Below are 25,401 nucleotides of genomic sequence, written 5' to 3' on the forward strand. Positions count from 1 at the left end.
TTGTACTGATATTGTTAAACATGATTTGCAAACCAAAAAATCATTATTTATGACAAAACAAATGTAATATTGAACTCAGAATATGTTGAAACTACAAATAAATTTACATGGACTCCAGTTCCAAAAACAGAACACGAAGCCATCAAGAAAGTGAAAAACAAAAACAAAGCACTAGAAACGGTGTGCCAGTTACATCGAATAAGTTTTCAGCACCAGACTCAGCCAGCAAAACAATGAATAGTGTAAGTGAAAGTAAACATAACGAAACTTCCAATAAATGCCGAAACAGAAAAATTCTAATGCCTGGAAGCAAAAAAAAAAAAATATATTGTATGCTGACAGTCACAGTAAAAGCCTTTCAGCTCCTCTTCATGAAGCTTTACACAATGAATATTCTCTATTTGCAAAAGTTCAACCTGAGCAACATTAAGTGCTGTAGTCGCTAATTTATCAGAAACAAACAATCTGACAAAAGGCAATCACACTGTAATCATTGGCAGCGCCAATAATGTTTACAAAAACAAGAGCAAGTCAGCACTCGCAGTTTACAGGAAGTTATTGCCAAAACCGTACAACACAAATGTTACCCTAATAAACCTACAAGTGCGACATGACCTTCCTCAGTGGTTGTACGTTAATACAGAAATTGAGTACTATAATGTAGAACTGCAGAAACTATGTAAAAAAAACTAAGTCATGTGTACTTGCTAGACACAAGCAAACTGGAACATGAAGAACATACCAAGCATGGACTTCACTTAAATAGAAATGGAAAGCTCAAGTTAGTGAGCCAAATAATGGAACTTTGTAACGAGCTGCATAATACAATGGACTCAAATATTTTAGATTATAATCAACAAGTTTTTTTAGGCTCAATTTCAAGCAACACGATATTACTGAACTAAACCCCTTGGATCAGAAAGAACCCTGTTCACATGCCAAAGAAACCGACTTGGAAGTGAGTGAATTGTCATTACAGTGCAGTGTTAAAGACTTGTGTAATAATTCAACTGATTCACAATACCATGTCACAAAGTGTTGTAAAATATCAGGGCCCTTAAGGATAATGCATCTAAATGTGCAGTATCTTAGGAATAAACTCAATTTGCTGCAAGTATTTGTGGATAAGAATTCACTACACCTGCTAGTAATTACAGAACATGGACTGAAAGACAATGAAATAGAGTATTACAAATTAGATGGTTGTGTATTAGGAGATAGTTACTGCAGGCTACAACAGAAAGGGGGTGGGGCGGCAATATTTGTAAATGAACATCTTCCATTTAAGAAAATCTCATTTGTTGAAAAATACTGCAAAGAAGGAACAGCTGAAATGACTGATGTTGTGGTCCACATAAACACTCATTCAAGCAGGTTAGCTAAACATAAAGTTATTGGTATGTACCACCCACCAAATAGAGATGTTTTGTACTATCTTGATTGACTTAACAGGGCAATTAGACAAACAGGACCCACTGACCTTAGCATAGTTGGAGACTTAAATATAGATTAAAACTTGTGTAGTATAACCTGTCTGAAAATGACAGATATATTAAACTGCTATAATCTCACAAATATAATGAACTCTGACATTAGAGTAACAGAGTCAAGCTCCAGTAAGATAGATTATATAATAGTCAACAAAAATGTAAAAGACAGTGTTAACTTTCAAAGTGTTGATTTTCATTACTCAGATCACTATTGTCTGGTGTTAGAATATTTAAGGTTTGCTGTACCAACAGCAACTAGGATAATTGAGAACAAGCGGATCCTGAATAGCACCAAACATCAGCACCTTCAAAACTAAGTTAGCAGAGGAGAAATGGGACACTATTTACCCAACTAAAGGGTCAGAAAACAAATGGGAAAAATTTTATAGAACAGTGGTGAAGCATTTTGACTGCTGCTGCCCTCTCAAAGAAATAATCAGGGTATGAACCAACTCTCGTCTTGAACGTAATACTAGGCTGAAACTCACACCTAGGCTAATTAAGTTAAGGCAGAATATATATGATCTTGACAGTTTATATATGGAAACAAAGCCACATATATTTAAGGAAAAGTACAATTAAGCCAAAAAACTTTTAAGACAGACCTTTTACACTTGAGGAGACAAATAAACAATGATGCAATAGAGCATTCAGCCAACATAGTTAAGGCATCCTGGAGACTAATCAATAAACATTGTAAAGCCACCAGCAGGGGAGAGAGTGAACCAGTTAGCATTAGACAAGAGGGCCATCTAGTGAAAGATCCAAATTAAGTATGTAAATTATTCAATAAGCATTTTATCTCTCCTTTTGACCAACCAGCCCATTATAGATCTACAGGCTGGGACACCAAATGATGTCATGGATAGTATAGAGCTCGTATTTATGGAGGTGAGTCAACAGGAAATATTTAACACAATACAAAAGCTAAAGAACAATCATTCATCTGGATGGGGTGGTATCTCAAGTGTGGTGTTAAAGAAATGTGCTAATGAAATAACTACCCCTTACCTACCTTATTAACTGTGGTATTAATGAAAACATATACCAAAATGCTTTAAAAATAAGGGTAACGCAGCCAATCCATAAGAAGGGAAGTAAAGAAGAAGTTTCAAATTATAGACCAATATCACTAATCCCTACCTTCAGTAAAATATTTGAAACAGTTGTCCTATCACAAGGCACAAAATTTTTCTCAAGACACAAAATGCTTACTGATTAGGAAAGACCTAAGCATGACCACTGCTGTTACCAGTTTCTTCCATGAAGTATATAGCAATATAGAATGGGTATGCACACAGCCGGAATATTCCTTGACCTGAGCAAAGCTTTTGACTCAGGAAACTTGCAAGTTGTAAATTATGCCGATGACACCTCAGTTTTATTTCATGGTAAAGATTGTGACGAACTGAAATTTTCAGCAAGTAATGTGATACTAGAATTACGTTCATATTTTCATGCACAAGGATTAAAGGTCAATGTAAATAAATCCCAGGTGTCAATATTTACAACTGACAGCTCACACCACTCATGTGTAAATGAGGTATGTGACATAGTGGCAGAGGAGGCAAACGAGTGTAAATTTCTAGGGGTCCACCTGGACTCACCCCTCCAGTGGACTAGCCATATTAATGCTGTATGTAAAATAGTCAGCAGTGAGCTGTATCTTCTTAGCCAACTGTCCAAAATAGTGACCACACACACACGCTTAAAACTGTGTATTATGGGACAATCTATCCCCGTCTTAGCTACTGTATAGAAATATGAGGTTGTGGTGCAGGCATTCACCTTAACAAGAGTGCTATTGCTAAAAAAAAAGGGTTAAGGATTATACATGGATTAGGCTCTGGAGACTCTTGCCGTGATGTTTTCAGGCAACACAAGTGCTTCACCATATACTCTGTCCGGCCCCGGTAGCTGAGTGGTCAGCGTGACGGAATGTCAATCCCAAGGTCCCGGGTTCGATTCCCGGCTGGGTCGAAGATTTTCTCTGCTCAGGGACTGGCTGTTGTGTTGTCCTAATCATCATCATTTCATCCCCATCGACGGGCAGGTCGCCGAAATGGCGTCAAATCGAAAGACCTGCACCAGGCGAACGGTCTACCCGACGGGAGGCCTTAGCCACACGATATTTCATTTTACCATATACTCTTTGTATCTTTATAAATTATTTACTATTTTTGGCTCACAGAAAACTGAAGTAACTAAATGTATGATACACTTGACAACAACACGAGGTCCAAAGAGAATTACTACTGACAAAAAACAAGATTAAAATTGATGGACCAGAGCCCATATAATAATGGACTGATATGGTATATAAACTGCCAGAGTACATTAAAAAAAGTAATAAAAAGCAGTTCAAATCAAAACTAAAAGAATTCTTAATTGAAAAGTGTCTCTATTCACTCAATGAATTTTAAATGGTTAAGTTTAAAAGCTATACAATAATGTATGAAAAATAATTTGCTGTATTAATATGTGTAAGATGTAATGTATTTTGACAAGCAATAATTTACTGTTTAATACTACCTGTAAGGCTAAGATCTAAATGTATTTTATGTTTGTAACTTTACTTGATGTTTGCAAAAGCCATCATATTGATGACTTGATGCAAAAAAAATCTAAACAAATAAACATTCAGATTAATGATGCTGCAAAGAGCTAAAACATTCTGTATGTAAGACTGTGTCATTTTGTGATGACACTGGGCTGCATTCTTCGGTCATTCTTCAATTAAGCAGACTTGCTGTTGATTGTCATCAAATATTTATTCAATTCGGACTTGATTATGTGCCACCTATTGAGCTTCTCTTCATTGTTCTAGAACCATTGCTGGGCTGTTCCATCCAAGTAAAAGTATACATTTGCCCAACACATCATATCAGCCCACCTGTTGTATTTGGTGACTCATTCAAATCATTTCTGCCATTTCGTAACACCTTGACCAGCATCTCCAGGAAACACTGATGGATGCTCGATTTGCAGCTGACCTACTGCTGTTTTTTGTTTCCTGAACAATCAAACCTTATGGATGATGTACTGCTTGTATTCCAGCTTTTGTCCATGTGGGCAAAGGCTTTTACATCGCGAGATTGGAGCCACAGTGACACAGATGTCTAAAAGTACCTGGCACCACCAACAAACAATGTCATTTCGAAACTACAATCAAGCATAGATCTGAAGTAAGGAATGTCAATGAAGAAGAACACTTAGAACTGAAAGCACGTTTATTACTAACACCAACGCACAACTAGAACAGAAATTACCTCCTAGACAGAAAATACAGCTATTTATACAAACGTTGAATATTCCAGATACTGGTATTCATACAGACATTCAATATTCCAGAATATACAAACATTAAAAACATAAAACACTTCAAGAACCTTCCAGAAAGGACAAATACTAAATAACAGATAATGTTGTGTTTTAACCAGCAATCCACAGCATGCCGGCCAGCAATGATAACCATTATGTTACACTGCATGCCCCAGAGAATGTGGCAACATTAATAACAAGCTGCCAGAAGTTAATGAATGATTCACATGACAGAAATCGTGCAGAATGAAACAGGAAGCAGAAAATAAATGCTATAATATGATTGGCAGGACAGAGCATTGGATGAATAAAAACAATAAAAAATATATAAAAACGAACACTGTTATAGAAAGAGAACCAGAGAGATAATGCAGAACAGTGGAGAAGAACAACTGTGGTGCTGAATGGAGAAGTAAGAGAGGAAGAAACTGTAGAGTTGATGTAAATCACATGCACTATGGTGGGACTAATAGAAATATATTCATAATTGTTGGATCTTATTGCCAAGAATTCATTCTCGTCCATGAAAAACACTAGTTAGTTTTGCAATACTGACTGTACACTACGAAGGATGTTAGTACCATCTTGAGGCAAAGTTACATACTACATTAAAATACAGTCATAGACATCTATTGATTATAAGGTAAACCACAAAATAGTCCAAAATACACTTATTTAATTTTTCATATACCATACATACATTGTCACTAACAATTAATTTCAGCAAACTATTTGTCAGCACAAAATATTAAATGAACTGTTTTTATCTCATTGTGTGTAGGTTTAATTCTGCTTGTGCCCACAATGGGTTCCATGAATGCTCACAACAGACCACAAAAGTCAAAGAAAAGCCATTTTATCGGAACTACTGGGGCAGCTTGAGGCCAATGGGAAGGCCTTTCTGTCATAGACTGTTACAAGGGATGAAATATAGGCGTACCAATTTGAGCTGAAAACAAGACAGTCATTGGAGTAGCACCACCTGCAATAACCAAAAAACAAAAAAATCAAGGCAGCTCCCTCTGCTGCCAAAGTCACAATGACAGTCTTTTGGGGTGGTGGCGGTATCATTCTCATAGACGTGCTGCAAAATAGGGCTACTGGTTAAGTCAAAGATGTATGTGAAGACTGTGAACAAACTCAAGAACCATTTCTGATGTACTTGGTCTGACAAGAATGAAAAAGAAATTGGCTAAAACATAACTATGAGTGTCTACATAAGAATCTCAGAAACCAGGAACACATTGTCAAACTGGGTGGGGAATCATTGCCTCATTCATCCTATAGTCCAGACCTGGCACCCTCAGATGTCCAACTGCTTTGGCCACTTAAAGATTTTCTATGTGGGGCACACTTTGAAGGCGATGAGAGTGTAATTTTGCAGTAAAAAGCACAGGACAAGAGGTTTTACCAACAGGAAATACATACTCTAACACAATGCTGGCATAATGCCATGTAATGGTGATGCAGAATATGTAGAATAATAGTATATGTAAAAGAAATGTTGACTGATACTGTCACCAAATCCTAACTCTTAAAAATAAATGTGTTCCATGAACCATGAACCTTGCCGTTGGTGGGGAGGCTTGCATGCCTCAACGATACAGGTAGCCGTACCGTAGGAGCAACCACAACAGAGGGGTATCTATTGAGAGGCCAGACAAACGTGTGGTTCCTGAAGAGGGGCAGCAGCCTTTTCAGTAGATGCAGGGGCAACAGTCTGGATGATTGACTCATCTGGCCTTGTAACACTAACCAAAATGGCCTTGCTGTTCTGGTACTGCGAATGGCTGAAAGCAAGGGGAAACTACAGCCGTAATTTTTCCCGAGGGCATGCAGCTTTACTGTATGATTAAATGATGATGGCGTCCTCTTGGGTAAAATATTCTGGAGGTAAAATAGTCCCCCATTCTGATCTCCGGGCGGGGACTACTCAAGAGGACGTTGTTATCAGGAGAAAGAAAACTGGCGTTCTACGGATCGGAGCGTGGAATGTCAGATCCCTTAATCGGGCAGGTAGGTTAGAAAATTTAAAAAGGGAAATGGATAGGTTAAAGTTAGATATAGTGGGAATTAGTGAAGTTCGGTGGCAGGAGGAACAAGACTTCTGGTCAGGTGAATACAGGGTTATAAATACAAAATCAAATAGGGGTAATGCAGGAGTAGGTTTAATAATGAATAAAAAATGGGTGTAGGGGTAAGCTACTACAAACAGCATATTGAACGCATTATTGTGGCCAAGATAGTCACGAAGCCCATGTCTACTACAGTAGTACAAGTTTATATGCCAACTAGCTCTGCAGATGACGAAGAAATTGATGAAATGTGTGATGAGATAAAAGAAATTATTCAGGTAGTGAAGGGAGACGAAAATTTAATAGTCATGGGTGACTGGAATTCGTCAGTAGGAAAAGGGAGAGAAGGAAACATAGTAGGTGAATATGGATTGGGGCTAAGAAATGAAAGAGGAAGCCGTCTGGTAGAATTTTGCGCAGAGCATAACTTAATCATAGCTGACACTTGGTTCAAGAATCATGAAAGAAGCTTGTATGCATGGAAGAACCCTGGACATACCAAAAGGTATCAGATAGATTATATAATGGTAAGACAGAGATTTAGGAACCAGGTTTTAAATTGTAAGACATTTCCAGGGGCAGATGTGGACTCTGATCACAATCTATTGGTAATGAACTGTAGATTAAAACTGAAGAAACTGCAAAAAGGTGGGAATTTAAGGAGATGGGACCTGGATAAACTGAAAGAACCAGAGATTGTACAGAGTTTCAGGGAGAGCATAAGGGAACAATTGACAGGAATGGGGGAAAGAAATACAGTAGAAGAAGAATGGGTAACTCTGAGGGATGAAGTAGTGAAGGCAGCAGAGGATCAAATAGATAAAGAGACGAGGGTTAGTAGAAACCCTTGGGTAACAAAAGAAATATTGAATTTAATTGATGAAAGGAGAAAATATAAAAATGCACTAAATTAAGCAGGCAAAAAGGATTACAAACGTCTTAAAAATGAGATCGACAGGAAGTACAAAGCGGCTAAGCAGGTATGGCTACAGGACAAGTGTAAGGATGTAGAAGCTTATCTTACTAGGGGTAAGATAGATACTGCCTACAGGACAATTAAGAAGACCTTTGGAGAAAGGAGAACCACTTGTATGAATATCAAGGGCTCAGATGATAACCCAGTTCTAAGCAAAGAAGGGAAAGCAGAAAGGTGGATGGACTATATAGAGAGTCTATACAAGGGCGATGTACATGAGGACAATATTATGGAAATGGAAGAGGATGTAGATGAAGATGAAATGGGAGATATGATATTGCGTGAAGAGTTTGACAGAGCACTGAAAGACCTGAGTCGAAACAAGGCCCCTGGAGTAGACAACATTCCATTAGAACTACTGACAACCTTGTGAGAGCCAATACTGACAAAACTCTACCATCTGGTGAGCAAGATGTATGAGACAGGCGAAATACTCTCAGACTTCAAGAAGAATATAATAATCCCAATCCCAAAGAAAGCAGGTGTTGACAGATGTGAAAATTACTGAACTATCAGTTTAATAAGTCACAGCTGCAAAATACTAACGCAAATTCTTTACAGATGAATGGAAAAACTGATAGAAGCCAACCTCGGGGATGATCAGTTTGGATTCCATAGAAATGTTGGAACACGTGAGGCAATACTGACCCTATGACTTATCTTAGAAGAAAGATTAAGGAAAGGCAAACCTACATTTCTAGCATTTGTAGACTTAGAGAAAGCTTTTGACAATGTAGATTGGAATACTCTCTTTCAAATTCTGAAGGTTGCAGGGGTAAAATACAGAGAGCGAAAGGCTATTTACAATTTGTACAAGAATCAGATGGCAGTTATAAGAGTTGAGGGGTATGAAAGGGAAGCAGTGGTTGGGAAGGGAGTGAGACAGGCTTGTAGCCTATCCTCGATGTTGTTCAATCTGTATATTGAGCAAGCAATAAAGGAAACAAAAGAAAAGTTCGGAGTAGGTATTAAAATCCATGGAGAAGAAATAAAAACTTTGAGGTTCGCCGATGACATTGTAATTCTGTCAGAGACAGCAGAGGACCTGGAAGAGCAGTTGAACGGAATGGACAGTGTCTTGAAAGGAGGGTATAAGATGAACATCAACAAAAGCTAAACGAGGATAATGGAATGTAGTCGAATTAAGTCGGGTGATGCTGAGGGATTAGATTAGGAAATGAGACACTTAAAGTAGTAAAGGAGTTTTGCTATTTGGGGAGCAAAATAACTGATGATGGTCGAAGTAGAGAGGATATAAAATGTAGACTGGCAATGGCAAGGAAATCGTTTCTGAAGAAGAAAAATTTGTTAACATCGAGTATAGATTTAAATTTGAGGAAGACATTTCTGAAAGTATTTGTATGGAGTGTAGTCATGTATGGAAGTGAAACGTGGACGATAAATAGCTTAGACAAGAAGAGAACAGAATCTTTCAAAATGTGGTGCTACAGAAGAATGCTGAAGATTAGATGGGTTGATCACATAACTAATGAGGAGGTATTGAATAGAATTGGGGAGAAGAGGAGCTTGTGGCACAACTTGACTAGAAGAAGTGATCGGTTGGTAGGACATGTTCTGAGACATTGAGGGATCACCAATTTAGTATTGGAGGGCAGCGTGGAGGGTAAAAATCGTAGAGGGAGACCAAGAGATGAATGCACTAAGCAGATTCAGAAGGATGTAGGCTGCAGTAGGTACTGGGAGATGAAGAAGCTTGCACAGGATAAAGTAGCATGGAGAGCTGCATCAAACCAGTCTGAGGACTAAAGACCACAACAACAACAATAGAGAAAAATTGTGGGGTATTACTTATTGACAATGAAAGCTCTGCTGAACAGTGAGTACACTTTACTAAATGCAAGGTAGAGAGATAACTATTGTGTTTAGTCAACATGAACCATGACGTATTTTGTGTTACACACCATCTGTTACACACACCTGACAAACACTAGAATAGTGGTGGCATTGCATGAAATTTAAAAGAAATCTGAAAAGGGTCAGAGGCAATCAGCTGTGGGTAATATGTAAGTGTGATTTTAGATGCATGAATATTAAATCAGATAGTGAAATTTGTGCCTTTTTGTCAGTAGTCTGTACTCAGGCCTATTGGCCAATGAAGAACACAAATGACGCATCATTTGGTAACTCTCCTGCCCTGGTCCCTCAGACATTAGATGCCTTTTCTTGATATTTTACTAATTTTTTTCATATGAACTTTTAATAATCCCCTTCACAGCATTCATTCATGCTTTTCGTTGGTGGACCTGGGTTCAATTACTGGTAAAAGCAACACTTAAACAATGGGTTTTGATGAAAGTACTTTCACTAGGCTGTGAGTCACATGAGATTTATTATATAACTATAAGCATTACAATATAAAAATATTATTATGTGTACCAGGTGGATGACAATTAATAATGAAAACTGAGAAGTGTGAAATTATACAAAGTCTGTTCAAAAAATTCCAGAACTTTGCCCACAAAACTTTTCTACGCTTACCTTTTGCTTATTGTGCAAGATCTCCTTTGAAATACTCTCCTCCGCTATTGAAGCACCACTCCCAGTGCTATTTCCACTTCTGGAAGCAGTCTTGGTATGCCTCTTGCTGGATTGCACGCAGCATGATTTGCAAATTTTCTTTTATCTGGTCTATCATTGGGAATATTTATCCTTTCAATGTAGTTATCAACTTGGAAGTAAAAAAAAAGTCCACAGGGGCCAGGCCTGGAGAGTATGTAGGACAAGGCAGTACAGTGATTTCATTTTTTGTGTAAAAGCATGTGCCAACAGGGATAAATGTGCAGGTGCGTTATAATGACGCAAGGGCCATGAATTATCTCACCATATTTCAGGCTGTTTCCTTCTAAGATTTTCTCACAGGTGTCACAACATATCCCAGTGGTACCATCAATTAACAGTTTGTCCCTGTGGCACGAAGTCATCACGAACTAATCCTTCAAAGTCAAAGGAAACTATCAGCATGGCTTTCACATTTGAGCTGACTTGACAAGCTTTTCTTGGTCTTGTGGTCTTGGAGAACCTTTCCCAATCCATTGTGAAGATTGAACTTTGGTCTCAACATCATAACTGTAGACCCACATCTCATCTTCAATGATGATTCTCTTAAGGAACATCTCGTTCTTACTTGCATGATCCAAAAGCTCTTCAGAGATTGTGAGGTGATGGTCTTTCTGGTCTTGACTCACAAGCCTTGGGATGAACTTGGCAGCAACATGATTCATTCCAAGATGCTGTGTCAGGATTTCATTACATGATCCAACTGAAATGTTATGTTCTTCTGAAGTCTCTTGGACAGTCAGTCTTTGGTTGACATGTAAATTCCATTGATGTTCCTGACATGAGCATCATCAGTAGTTGTTGAAGGGCATCCTGAATGAGGGTCATCTTTAACTTCCATCCGGCCATTTTTAAACCATGTGAACCATTCGTAACACCAAGTACTGCTTAAGCACACATCATCATAGGCTTCCTGTATCATTTGGTGTGCCTCTGTAAAGGTTTTCTTGAGTTTCATGCAAAATTTAATGCAGGCACAGTGCTCCTCTAACTCTGCCATCTCAAAATTCATAAACTGTGTGAAAATGTTCAACTCAGTATAGCACTGAACAATAACTGACAGACACACAACAATGAATCTTCCAGCAGTTACACATTAAGCACCAGAAATGTGCAGGGATGTCAACTGCATTTCATTCCAACACACCATTGGCATGAATTTATGGATGTTGTAGAATTTTTTGAACAGACCTTGTACAATAGCAGAGACAAAAATCTTCCAGTAAGCGTGGGTATGCAAACATCTTAACAAATACAATATCTTCAACATAAGCCACTTTGGTTTCCAAAACAGCATCTCAATTGAACAGACCATTTTTTTCAATTGTTAATAAAGCTCTAGGACCCTTAAACAATAAATTGTCTGCAGTCAGAATCTTTTGCGACCTCTCCAAGGCCTTTAACTGTGTGAACCATCAGATTTTTAGAAAAGGCAGAACTTTATGGTTTAACAAGAAAAATGGGGACTTGGCTCAAATTGTATCTGAATGATAGATAGCAAAAGGTAGTCCTGAACTTTGCAGAAAAGACACCAGGCTCGTCTGACTAGGGCACCATGACTTGCAGAGTACCACAAGGCTCTATGCTGTGTTGTTTGCTATTCCTTATATTTATAAATGATCTGCCAGCGTATACACACTTGAAGATACACATTCATATAGTTGCAGGTGACACAAAATATTTTGATTGAGAAACTAAGTAATAGCACCATAGGAGGGGTGGTGACCACAAGTTGGAGAAGACTTGGACCAGTTCACTGCAAATGATCTGAAATTTAATGTCAAGAAGAAACAACTTTAACAGTCTCACAGAACACATGAAGTGAAGGAAGAAATAAAAATGAAATGTAATGGTTACGAACTAATGAGAGTGCAGTCTTTCAAACTCGCCAAACTACACACTGACAACAGGCTAAACTGGTCTGTACATACTCTTGATAAAAGACTGAGCTCAGCAGCTGCACTATAGCTTCAGTTTGTGGTAAGGATGCAGCAAAATCTGCACACTTGAGCTATTTTACACACAATCACCTTTCGGATAATATTTTGGGGCAACCAAATGCTTGCAAAAAAAATATTCACTATAAAAAAATCAAGTGATAAAAATCACATATAGCCCACCCAAGAAGTTAATGCAGAAACTTATTCAAACAGCTGAAATCTAAAACATTCCTGTGACTCAGCATCTCCGCTATATGGTTAGTAGCAGCTATCCTTTTCATTATATTGTTACATTGTTCCTCTTATGGTATTTGACACCAAGAATTTAAGATTGTACAAAATAAATGAACTATATTGCTACCATAATACTGGGTAGTTATAATCAAACATGGTGCAATGCAGGGTGTATACTTCACAGGACACTGAAACACCATAGGTATGTTCATTAATCACTATACTCATGGAGTATGCCGAAAAAATAATAGTTCCACTTTCTGCCTCCAGATGAATATACGATGCTGTTAACAGTCAGATAGTGAAAAGTTTCCTGTTTTGACTTCATTATGTTGTTTATCACTTGGGGATGCATGCTGATTTCTTTTGTGAAGTTACTGCTGGTGTAAAGGCATAAGAAGGTTGAAGTTTTCTGCATGAAAACTGCTGTAAGCAATCAGAATGTGGTGTGAGTACAGGAAAAGGGGTGGAATTATCAACACAGGATAATGGTGGTTCTTGCATGTTTATTAGGATATGGTCACAAGTTACAACGTTTATTCAATATGGTCTTCAAGCCAGTAACATGCTGCACCTGTAATGCATCATGGTTGACAGTTGCTCACAGCTTATCGGGTGTAATCTGAGTGTTATGTTGTTATATGCTATCCTTCAAATCAGGAAGAGTCTGGGAAATTTCCTGACAGATATGATTTTTCAAATATTCCTACAACCAAAAGTCACATGGATTTTGGTTAAGGGATCTGGAAGGCCACACATCTTGGAACTGACTAGAGATGATGGGGTTATTACTGAAGGTTTCTTGAAGCAAATCTTTTGCCCAGCAAGTGTCATGTGGTGTCACCCTACCTTGCATGAAACTAGTGGTGTGGACACAGTTGCATTCTTGCAAAGTTGGAATTACATGTTGCAAAAGGAGATCCATGTAACACGCAGATGTCACTGTGCACTTAACAGGACTGCAAGGTGTCATCTCCTTAAAGAACAATGGAACAAGGGTAATGAAGCTTGTGAAATCATACCACAGAGTCAATAAGCTGAGTGCAATGGATGTTTCTGCACAACACATGGTGGAGTAGAACCCCATATGTGACAGTTCTGTGCATTCACGGCAATATGCAGAGTAAAAGTTCCTCAACCATCCAAAGAATGCTCCCCTGCCACATGTCATCCATCTCCATGGATGCCTAAAAACAAATGGCAAAGTCACAGCATTGTAACCTACCTTGGGACTTCATTTGGTGACATTCTGAATCTTGTAGGGATACCAATGTAAAATACGCTGCAAAATCTTTTGAATTATTGACCAGGGGAGAGACATTTCCTATGACACAGATTGAGTACTGGCTGCAGAATTTGAGGTGTGTGCTGCATGGCTAGCTATAGCCATAGAAACTTCATCACCAACTGCCAATGGAATTGGCCACTTCCCTCTTTCTGCTACAGCAGCTAATTCACCTGTGTCTTCAAATTTATTGAGCATACTCTTTAGCCCATTTATTAACAAGGTGTTTCTTCACAGCTATTTCTGCCAGCAACATTCCTGCAATGCAGTGCTGCTGTTGCCACTGCTGCCTTTCTGATAAAACAACTATACCACCAGTGTGTGGTCTTTCTTCTCAACACCCATTGTGTTTTGTATGGAAAACTTCAACCTTCTTAACCCGTTACAATTACAGTCACTCACAAAAGAAATCAACGCATGTTACCAAGCGATAAAGATTACACTAACAACAAGACAGGAAAGATTTCACATTCAGACTATTAATAATGCCACCTAGCGATTAATGAACATAACTATGGTGTTCAGCATCCTGCAATGTATACGCTTTACACTGCAGCACTTGGAGCACAATCAGTTTCTGTCAGTTTAATTCTAACCATACAGTATTAAAAATAAGTAGATTTGCACAAAAAGATAAAAAGTCCCAGTTTAGTATAGAATGGAGTTCAGTGCTCTGTCACTAAAGCGTGTAATACTCTTCCATCCAATATCAAATCCACTATTGTCGACCTGAACGTGTTTACAAAATATCTGAAACAGTACCTTCTTGAACACGTTTCTGTTCTAATATGAATTTTATAATAATGTGTAATCATATAGTGTGTTGTAAAATGTCTGATATGAATTTCACTGTTAACACCTATTTACCTTATTTATAACGCAAGCTATTTTGTGAACAAAGGACAGCATGTACAGATTATAGTAAACTGCAATTTATTATTTCATGGATCTATGGAATAAAAAGTAAATAAATAAACAGACATTTTCATATGAGATTTGAATATAAATAAATGACTAAAAAATGATAATGAGTATTTGGTTCTTACATCTTCAGGAACCTCATTTGTATCCACCTCTTCATCATGTTCTCTGAAACAGAATAATTGTTTATGCCATTTTCATTATTTCTGTTACATTACATTTTTTGCAAAATACTGATAATGTTACATGTTAATACCATTAAACTGGACATAATGGAATTAAAATGCTGGGTGATCAAAAAGTAACAAAAATATGGCAAATCAATTATTTGTGAATTATTGCCAGTAATTCTGTGTGATTTTCAGATAAATTAACAGCAAAGTACACATACCTCAATTTATAATAACAAGGTCAAAGTTAGTTTTTTAGAGATAGATGCTGCTTCAGTTGCACAAGCACCCTGAGATGTGAGCTGTAGATAATTACATCATGTAGTGCCGTGTGCAAATAATGTAACGTCCAGATAGAGGGGAGTTTTTTGCAAGAAAAAGTAAGAAGGGGGAAGAGGACAATCTATAATCAGGAAGTGAAACTCCACTATCACCAGTATTTTAAAATCCCCCAATCTAAATACTGACTCCTTTAACTGAGCTGACAGTGTTAACTGCCTCTTGGTTTGGCTTTCATAAAGGATCCTCCACAGAGAATGCAAAACTTGACCTCACAAATGAAGTCTTAACAGAGCTGTAGGTATGTTCCATCATTTTTCCAAAAAATTTAAAAGTGCGGATCACAAAATTCTACTTGGCAAACTGAAGTGCTATGACATTAATGCAACCCTTCTTGCATGAATGGAATTTTACGTGCATAACAGAAAGCAGAGACATTTTGTGTGTCTCAGAAAGGGGGAATATAGCTTGTGGATTGGGACAAGGTTCACTATTTGGCCTACTGTTGTTTCTAACCTGCATGAAGTGTCTTCCACTGCTTTTAAAGGGCAGTTCAAAAATTGTACATCAGCTGATGACACAGTCATACTACTGCAGAACCCAAACTTAGGGCCTTAGCAGACACAGCTCAGTTGATAGCTGAAGAAGCCTATAAGTGGTTCACAGTTAACTGTCTGATTTTAATCACATAAAGCCTCATATTATGCAATTTCAAATCAGAAATAATGAAAAACTTATTAGAAGAAGAAGTAAATATTAATGGTGGTACACTAAAGTAAACACTCTGTGTCAAATTCCTTGAGGTCCAGATGCATTACATGTTAAATTTGAGTCAACACATAGATAAACCAATCAAGAAACTCTGTTTAGTATGCGATGTCCTTAGAAGCATCTCTCGTTGCACTGACCTAAGACAAGAGTATTGGCTTACTTGGCATATTCTCACTTCCTGTTGTCCAGTGGAATTGGGGCAATGAATTTAAAGCAAATAAAGCTTTTATTTAGATGATATGAGCTGTAAAATTACTGTATAAAACAGATAAACATCTACATATATACTCTGCAAACCAGTGTGAAGTGCGTGACAGAGGGAACATCCCATTATACCGTTTGATAGGGGTTCTTCCCATTCTATTCACAAATGGAGCACAGAAACAATAATTCTTTAATAGCCTCTGTGCATGCTGTAATTAATTTAATATTGTCCTCACAATCCCTATGGGAGTGATACTTAGGGGGTTGTACCATATTCCTTGAGTCATCATTTAAAACTGACCCCTGAAACTTTGTAAGGAGATTTCCTCAGGATAGTTTGTGACCATAATATGATGTGTCCTCTCTATGAAAAGTCCTCAGTTCAGTCACAAAATTAGCTTGATATCCCATATGATTATACTTCTGATAATAAACATAGCTGTGGTATTGAGTCACATGCTTTTTTGAAATCAAGAAATATTCTTTTCAGAAATTGAGAAATACTGCACCTACCTAACCATTTTGATCTAAAGCTTTCAATAAGCCTTGTGAGAAAAGTGTGAGATTGGTCTCACATAACAGATTTTTTCAGAATTCACACTGGGTAGCATGGAGAAGTTCATTTTGTTCAAGCCATTTCATTATGTTCGAGCTTAGAATATGTTCTAAGATTATATAACAAATTAATTTCAAGGATGTCAGACAACAGTGTTGTGGATCACTTCCTAATGGGTCTGAACTGTGCTTTCTTGCAAATTGATTGGGCACAATTTTTTATTCAAAGGCTCTATGATAGATTATAGTTAGAAAAGGGGCTTAATCAGCGATAAATTCAGTATGGAATCTGATAGGGACTCCATCAAGCCCTGGAGCTTTGTTCAATTTTCCCGATTTCAGCTGTTTCTCAACACCATTGACTCTAACACTTACTTCACTCATCTTTTCAGTGATATGAGTATTAAATTAGGGCAGTTCATCTGGGATTTCCTTTGTGAAGGAACGTTTGAAAAGTGGAGTTAAGCATTTCAGCTTTTTCTCTCCTACTGTCAATTTCAGTTCCTATCTGCAAGTGACTGGATGCTAACTTATTTGCCACTAATAGCTTTTACATATAACCAGAATTTATTTGGGTTTTGTGGAAGACTATTTGACAATATTCTGCAATGGCAGTCTTCAAAACCTTCAAGTACTGCTCTCTTGACAGCCAAATGTGTTTCATTCAGCATCACTCTATTTATAAGCCTAGGCTTTGTTTTACACAGTTGTCTGTTTCATTAGAACTTTCTTTACAGTGGCTGTATATCATTGAGCGTCCTTCCATTATGAACTGTTCTACTGCATACATATCTGTCCAGTGCATGGTCAGGTATTCTTTTAAACTTAAGCCACAGTTCCTCTAAATGGTCCCGTCCTGTGCTAATGATTTCAAGTTGCTCACTGAGATATGACTCTACTGCTTTTTTACTCTAGGTTACTGAACAAGTATATCTTTCTACTTGTTTTAGTTGTCCCTTGTACTTCGGTAATCATTGCCACCACAGACACTTCACTGTCAATGATACCAGTTTTGACGAGGATATCCTCAAAGATGTCAGGGCTATACATTGCCATATATATATATATATATATATATATATATATATATATATATATATATATATATATATATATATATATATATATAAAACAAAAGTGCTGGCAGGTCGATAGACACACAAACATGTGTGTATGTTTGTGTTTGTTTTTGTTTTTGTGTGTGTGTGTGTGTGTGTGTGTGTGTGTGTGTGTGTGTTTGTGTGTCTATCGACCTGCCAGCACTATCGTTTGGTAAGTCACATCATCTTTGTTTTTAGATATATTTTTCCCACATGGAATGTTTCCCTCTATTATATATATAAACAAAGATGCTGTAACTTACCAAATGAAAAAGCACTGGTATGTTGATAGACACAATAAAAAAAACACACACACAAATTTCAAGCTTTCGCAACCCAAGGTTGCTTCATCAGGAAAGAGGGATGGAGAGGGAGAGACGAAAGGATGTGGGTTTTAAGGGAGAAGGTAAGGAGTCATTCCAATCCCAGGAGCGGAAAGACTTACCTTAGGGGGAAAAAAGGACAGGTATACACTCACGCACACACACACACACCTATCCATCCGCACATATACAGACACAGGCAATTTCCTATTGGTAATGTTGATTTATGAAATGCAACAAGCTCAGCACCATTGCCTTACATTGCTGAGGCTGAGAGCATGAGAAATAATAATGCTATTGTGCTGATTGTGAGGCTGTCTACAGTGATACCTAACAATCTGCTGATTTTTAGTATCTGCACTCATGCCTGCTCAAGACTCTTACTCATGTGCAGAGCTATTGCAGCATGATGAGGAGTGAGGTAAATGTGGATGTGCCATGTGGTTGCAACAATGTGGGAGAAATGCCAGTTGTGAAATAGGGGAGAGTCAGATTAAAACTGGGTGCCTAGGACTTGACCTTTGTCTTCCATGGGCAAGTGCTCCACTGACTGAGCTCTCCAAGCACAACTCATGACCCATTCTCACAGTTTCACTTCCATCAGTACAGCATTTCCTATCTTCCAAACTTCACCGAAGTTCTCCTATATACCTTACAAGACTAGCACTCTTGGAAGAAAAGATAATGCAGAAATGTGGCTTAGCCACAGCCTGGGGGATTGTTTCCAGAACGAATTTTCACTCTGCAGCACAGTGTGTGCTGAGTGTTTCCCCCAGGGTTGATTTCTTCATTACTCAAGTCCCTACACAGCTCCCAAACTTATTCTCTTTGAAGATGGAGGAATTACAGCAGTTGCTGCTCACAGGCCTGCACTCACCATTTGCTCACTGAGCACAATTCCTAGGAAGCCACAGTCTACAGTGTCTGCTGAACTGATGCCTGTTAATATAAATATCAGCATGGTCAGAACTTCTATTAACTGTGTCATTGCTGCATAACCAATAGTTGATCTTGAACATACTCTTACAGAAATGTTTCCTTTGTATATATATTACTTAAACATAACAGTGAAAATAGAAAATTATATCCAAGAAAGAAAAAAATATGCATTGCGTACGGAGGATATTAAGCATCATCTCAAAAACTTGAATCAAATTGAGCTAAGGTATACTATAATATAGTTAAAGAAATAAAATAAATAAAATAAAAAGGTCCTGACAAAAGCAAATCACAGCATATTACTTCAGTTGTTTATGTGATTTGTGTAAAATGATGACGCCTTTGGCTCTCTTTTGAAAGCAAATGGAATGCACTAGTGTGGCATTATGACCAAAGACCATTGCCAAAGGTGAAACCATATGACTATTTCACAGTTACTGGTGAAAGAGCTGATTATATGCAATGATAGTAGGCATCATAAATAAAACAGAGCATAAAATCACAGCCCATTTTTGTATTCTGTGTTTATTGTAATTTCTGCAGCTTATAGAGAAAATAAGAAGAAGATGACAAATGTATCTGTGAAACTATCTTTGAGAACATGTGCCCCCACACGTTAGAGGATGACATCAAAATTTTTGAGATGTCATTCACAAGTAAAGACAAAAGCTGCTATCCACAGTGCCACAAAATGGAAGTCATCTGGACCAGACATAATTTGCCACAGAATTTAAACAGCACCATTGGGACATTTTTGGATCTGCAGTACTATAAATGGTGAATGAAATCTGGAGATGTAATGTGGAGCACTGAAAGCATCACCATCAAACTCGTAGATCACTTCACTGTGCCCATACCAAAGAGACAACAGCAACAAAACAAAAGCAATGTGTTTGTTACACTAATGAACAGCAATTTTAAGACCATGACAACTATATTTTGTTGATGGAAAAACATTTCAAAAATAATCTTAGGGGCCTTCCAGTACTGTACTGTGACTTGGAGAGGTGTAAGATTCTGCCACTTTTAAACTTCAAGACTTAATGCTACATGTCCTCCTCTTCTTAAAGAGGACATGTAGCATCTTAGAATTTGAGAAGATACTAAACCAGATTAGGCATTCTTACTTACTATAGCAAAGTTTGAGATGGGGTAGGGAACCAATTCCCTATTTAGTCAAGCAAATCACCAATAATACTTAACCATGTCTGCTGCTAAATGGAGATATAAGCAACTACTCAGTATTAGCTAATCTATGTGGCCTGGATATTCACTGTGAATAGTGTTAGATGCCACTGCCTTGAAACCCTTGTTAGTTAACATTATGCTGAAATACTGGCTGATTATTTAAATCCAAGAAACTCCTGTATAACAAATGCTATTAATGTGTAACAGTTTCCAATGGACATGATCTGGTGACAGTTAGATGAGTTACCCAGAAAGCTGTGGTCATCACAGGTGCTAAATTAAGTAAGATAAGAGCTGTGTTGTAGCAGACTGGAAATGTTATTGTTGTCTTGTCCCACATTGACTGATGTGAGAAAATCTCTTGTCTTATGTTTTCAAGCTCTATCAGACATAATGAACGTACGCAACAGGACAGTTATACCTATGAAATGAGTGCCACACTAATAATAACATTTTAAAAGTGAATTGAACAGTAGCAATGTATCTGCATCACAAATTGACAGTTACAGATTTCACAATCACTAAATACAGAAGTGTAAAGGAAGAGATTCATTTTGAGAAGCTTCAAATCCATTGACAAAAAGCAATTCAACAACATAGATTATTGTATGTATAGTGACATGCATAAATGAAGAACTGTTGCTCCACTTTCAACAATTGTTATACATTCACTGAATATGAACACTACAAAATAAGAAAGTGTTGATATATATATATAGATTGGCAACACATTGTAGATTGTGTTTAAGCTCTAAGAGCAAGGAAAAAAGTTCAAAAATGACTTCCTGAATTTTGTATATAACTGAATAAAGGTAGTTCTGTTGTGCACAAATTTAAAATCCTCAAGCCCCTAAAAATACTCAGAATTACATAAGTACCTGTCATGTTATTAATATTATACTGTGTAATAAAATGGTTAAAAAGGTAATGAATGACAGGGAGTACCTGGAAGCAATCATGAACAGGTTTAGATGTGATGTCTGAATCTGCCAAAATAAGTAATTATTTAGGCTATGTATTTCATAAGAAGCTATTGAAAATTCAATAAAGTCTATGTTTTTGGGTCTGGTGATTAAAATCTGTTATTAACCTGCTAAGAGTATTCACTATGACACATCTCTTCACGATCAAGATACAAGCAGAGTTATACGATACTGAATGGTGTGCCATTAACACAATATGATGACGTAAACTTGAAAGACATATAATCTCTTTTAATAGAGGTATTTCACAGACATCTTGTAACTGTTTCCACTCAAGATCCACAAGCGTGAAAATATTCCCATATGGCACAAAATTAGTTAAATGTGTCAATAAAAAATTTGGTCCATATGTGTTCTCTGTTTCTCTTGTAATCTATGACTGTAATTTTTCCTTCTTTTTTACACTCTGAGGTCTGATTCTATAAGTATATTGTCTCTCACTACCAACACTACACCAATTTAGCATATATATATATATATATATATATATCTAAAAAGAAAGATGATGAAACTTACCAACAAAAGCGCTGGCAGGTCGATAGACACACAAACAAACACAAACATACACACAAAATTCTATATATATATATATATATATATATATATATATATATATATATATATAAAAATGTGTTTGACACATAGTAGTTACATAATTGAAGTTAATGAAGGTGAGTGCTACAAACTGTAGTCAAGAAGGTAACAAGTATATCCATAAAAATTGAAAATATTTGTTAACTGCCACTGTGGTCTAGTATATTTTATTCGTTAACTTCTTCTAGACTTACTGCATGTTAATTTTGTTTTCTGAAAATACTCTGATGATAAATTCTCCTTCCTCATTTGGTTCAAATGTTGATGGTACTATGCAATAAACACCAGGTGGTAATTTCAAGCGTAAAGTAACTTCCCGTAGATTGATGAATTGTGGTGTCATTGCTGCTGATTTATATCTTTTGAAAAAAGCTGTGTCCAGAGGTTTTGGTAAACTATCTGGATTTGGAAGCTGTAACAGAAAAAGTGACTTCATTACGTTGAGACTATTATATCAAAAATTTCATTGAAGCCAAGTGGACAGCATTTCTGATATGAGCTTCAGATGTTCTCAACTACTATTGCTGATGTTATTTACCCAATCAAATCAATATTTTTTTCCACAATGCTCTTCAAATTTTCTAGATACTTGTTAATAATAAAACTGAAGTTAATTGTATCAAAGGGAAAATCAGCCAAGAAAACTAATAAATTATGAGACAGCTTTGCAAGCCAGTACTTGTCCCTCAGGAGGCAAAATGTTTGGTACTTTCAATAGACTACATGACACAATCATAGTTTTCAGAGCTATTAGTTCTTTCTTGGTCAGCAGAGAGGGATGGGATGAGGAAGGTTCAGGAGGATGGGTGAGTCACTCAGACCCCCTTATGAGAGGGACCCACCGGCAATGAGGATGAAGGTGAATTTACCAAAAGATAAAGGATATGGATGAGGACCAGGATCAGGCAAAAATATTGTTTTGGATCTGTTTGCTGTTGGTGGTGATTCTCTAGGATCTCCTTGAAAAACTTCCATTGAAAATCAGATACTGGAAAATTTCTACTTTTTAGAGTTTTATAGAATGCACGCAAGTTCAGCAGAGACAGATCACCCAAAAGAAAAAATACTTTTTTATATCATTTTACAGTTTTTGTTCACATTCTGGAGAACTCAGCATCACATCACATGTGTTGAGGGTCTCCATGTTTTCAGTGTTGCTTATGATGAAAGCTGGTTTTCTTTTTGCTTTATCTGTGCTTCTCTATTTTATCAGTTGCTTTAGTTTCACTTTTATGAAGAGTTGAAAGCATCTTCATTTTCTGCTTGCCCTTCTACTTCAGAGCAAGACATTTATCTGTTGACATAAACGCAATCTCTCTTTTTTTTTTTTGGTAAAACAGGGATGGCTTTACAGTTTTTTCTTACTGTCATGCAGATAGCAAAATAATGCCAGGTTTGTGTACCAACTGTCAACATATAGTGTGTGACCTTTAATGTGGTAGCATTCTAGTGAAGAAAGAAGAATGCTCCATATTCCAAGATTTACACCAAAATCAGTTTCCTTTTTATGTCTGCTGCTGCACCCAAATAAATAACAAGGTCAAGAATTCCCATTTCTCTGTCTTACAGCACAAAAAACTTTACACTGTGGTATTTGGGTGGAATGTACTGTTTGAAGAGGGCACAATCTTTGTAGAGTACTAAACTTTACTGAACGCACAAGTGTGGAAAGCATCTGAACATGCTTTTCTTAGATGATCCACAATTATCCTAATTATTCAGATTTTATCAACTCCAGGGTCCTCATCATTATCGACAAAGTGTAACATTCTTATCAACAAGAAGATACCTACTTCTTGGCATGATTTGCATAAACATTTGAGTAGATGGTCCAGTAACTGTTTATTTCAGTTTTTCTCACTGTCTCTTAACCATCAGAATATTCACTGCAAGGATACAGTAATCATTATTGTTTGTTTTTCCAACACTACAGTCTTGATTTTTAACTGGCATCACTGCAAAAGTGCTAATAATATAAATTACATTGCTCAGCTATGTAGTTTACAGTTTCTTAGCTAAAACAGCTTGGAAACAGTCGTATACCATAGATGAATCATCTAAATTGACAGTTTTGTATCTAAAATCATCTGTTTTGTGTCTGTTAGCAGATATGTCAGGCATCTGCTCAGGCCCTCTTCAGAATCAGAGGGAGAAGCAATGTTGACATTGAAATCTGGATCTGCATTTACTGATTCAGTGTTTGCTGGTTCACTTATAGTTTGAATATTTGTGGTGTGGATCCACCAAGAGGCTCATTGGCATCATTATCTGTCCAACAACAATCATTTGGAATGGGCATGATGAAGTCCTCATTGTCACTTTGTGTTACAAGATTCCGTAGCTCATCCTCTGTAAATGGATGGTAATGTCATGTAATGTAATTTTATTCAGCGATGTGGAAAGCACAGCACTCAAACTAGGTAATCCTATGATACCAATGATGTCTAAAGAGAATTCAGCAATGTTGCGCATCAGAGGGTGCTCCTTACTGATGTTGAGTGGCAGATGATACTTCATATCAATGTTTCCTGCCAGAGGGTGTTTCATACCTTCATTAATGTTGCATGGCAGGGGGTGCTTCATACCAATTTTGCGACATAGCATTGTGTGCTTCATACCGATCTTTGCATGATAGAGAGTTCATCTTACCAATGTGACATCACAAAGGGTGTTTCATTCCAATCTTTTGTGACAAAGGATGGTTCACACCTTGTTGCATGGCACAGGGTACTCCATACAGATTGTAATGGCACAGGCCAAAGGCAGAGCTGGCTGAATATAAATAAACTCCCTGCCCAGTTGAGGATGTCATCAGCATGGCAGGGCTTTGCTTCAGTCACCACCATGAATCAGTCTCCACCACAGAGATGACAACATGCTACTGACACAGTTATCATCATAGGGACCAACATGAACCAGTGACAGCCTCCCCTGCAGGCTGCCTTGACTCTGCCATAGTCTCCATGCGACCACCCACCAGATAACTTAGTACCAACTCATGCTAAAGGGCTCAATGCAAGGTCTTCCCAGCTACATCACACTGGGGTCCAAAGCTACCTTATGCAATGCTGCAGCCAACAGTTTCAGGTTCGTCCCCACGGGCAACACCACCATCTGTTGTAACCATGGGACACCGGTCTACAACACAAGAAGTCTTCACTTAGCTGCATTGGCCACCACTACTACTTCAGCATCCAGTGTGCTGGCATTCATTGAATCAGCACTCTGCCTCCTGGCTACACCAGGAAAGTTTTCTGGCTGTAGATACATAATGATACCCATGCAAAGCTGGGTGGGTCACTAGTTACTATACTGAAGGGATATTATGAACTGTTTCTGTACACTACAAGAGATATTAACTGTTATGAATGGTAAACTGGTCAGTGACATTAATCAAAAATGTAATCTGTACTCTATTCACCGTTACAATTACTGCAAATGAACATCCTAACTTGATACAGATAAAAATTTATATA

At 37.4% G+C, this 25,401-nt stretch overlaps 1 protein-coding gene across 1 annotated transcript in view; it reads right to left on the reverse strand.

Moving 5' to 3' along the window:
• Nucleotides 1-25,401, reverse strand: part of LOC124788204 (calpain-A-like) — a 241,550-nt gene that overhangs the window by 76,956 nt on the left and 139,193 nt on the right. The window contains exons 10-11 of the mRNA XM_047255384.1: nt 22,120-22,337; nt 14,945-14,987 (exon numbers count right to left, since the gene is read on the reverse strand). Coding sequence (XP_047111340.1) covers nt 14,945-14,987; nt 22,120-22,337 — 261 coding nt within the window. The remainder of the gene's footprint in view (nt 1-14,944; nt 14,988-22,119; nt 22,338-25,401) is intronic.

The sequence above is a fragment of the Schistocerca piceifrons genome, chromosome 1, assembly GCF_021461385.2.
Source record: "Schistocerca piceifrons isolate TAMUIC-IGC-003096 chromosome 1, iqSchPice1.1, whole genome shotgun sequence".
NCBI classification, from domain to species: Eukaryota; Metazoa; Arthropoda; class Insecta; order Orthoptera; family Acrididae; genus Schistocerca; species Schistocerca piceifrons.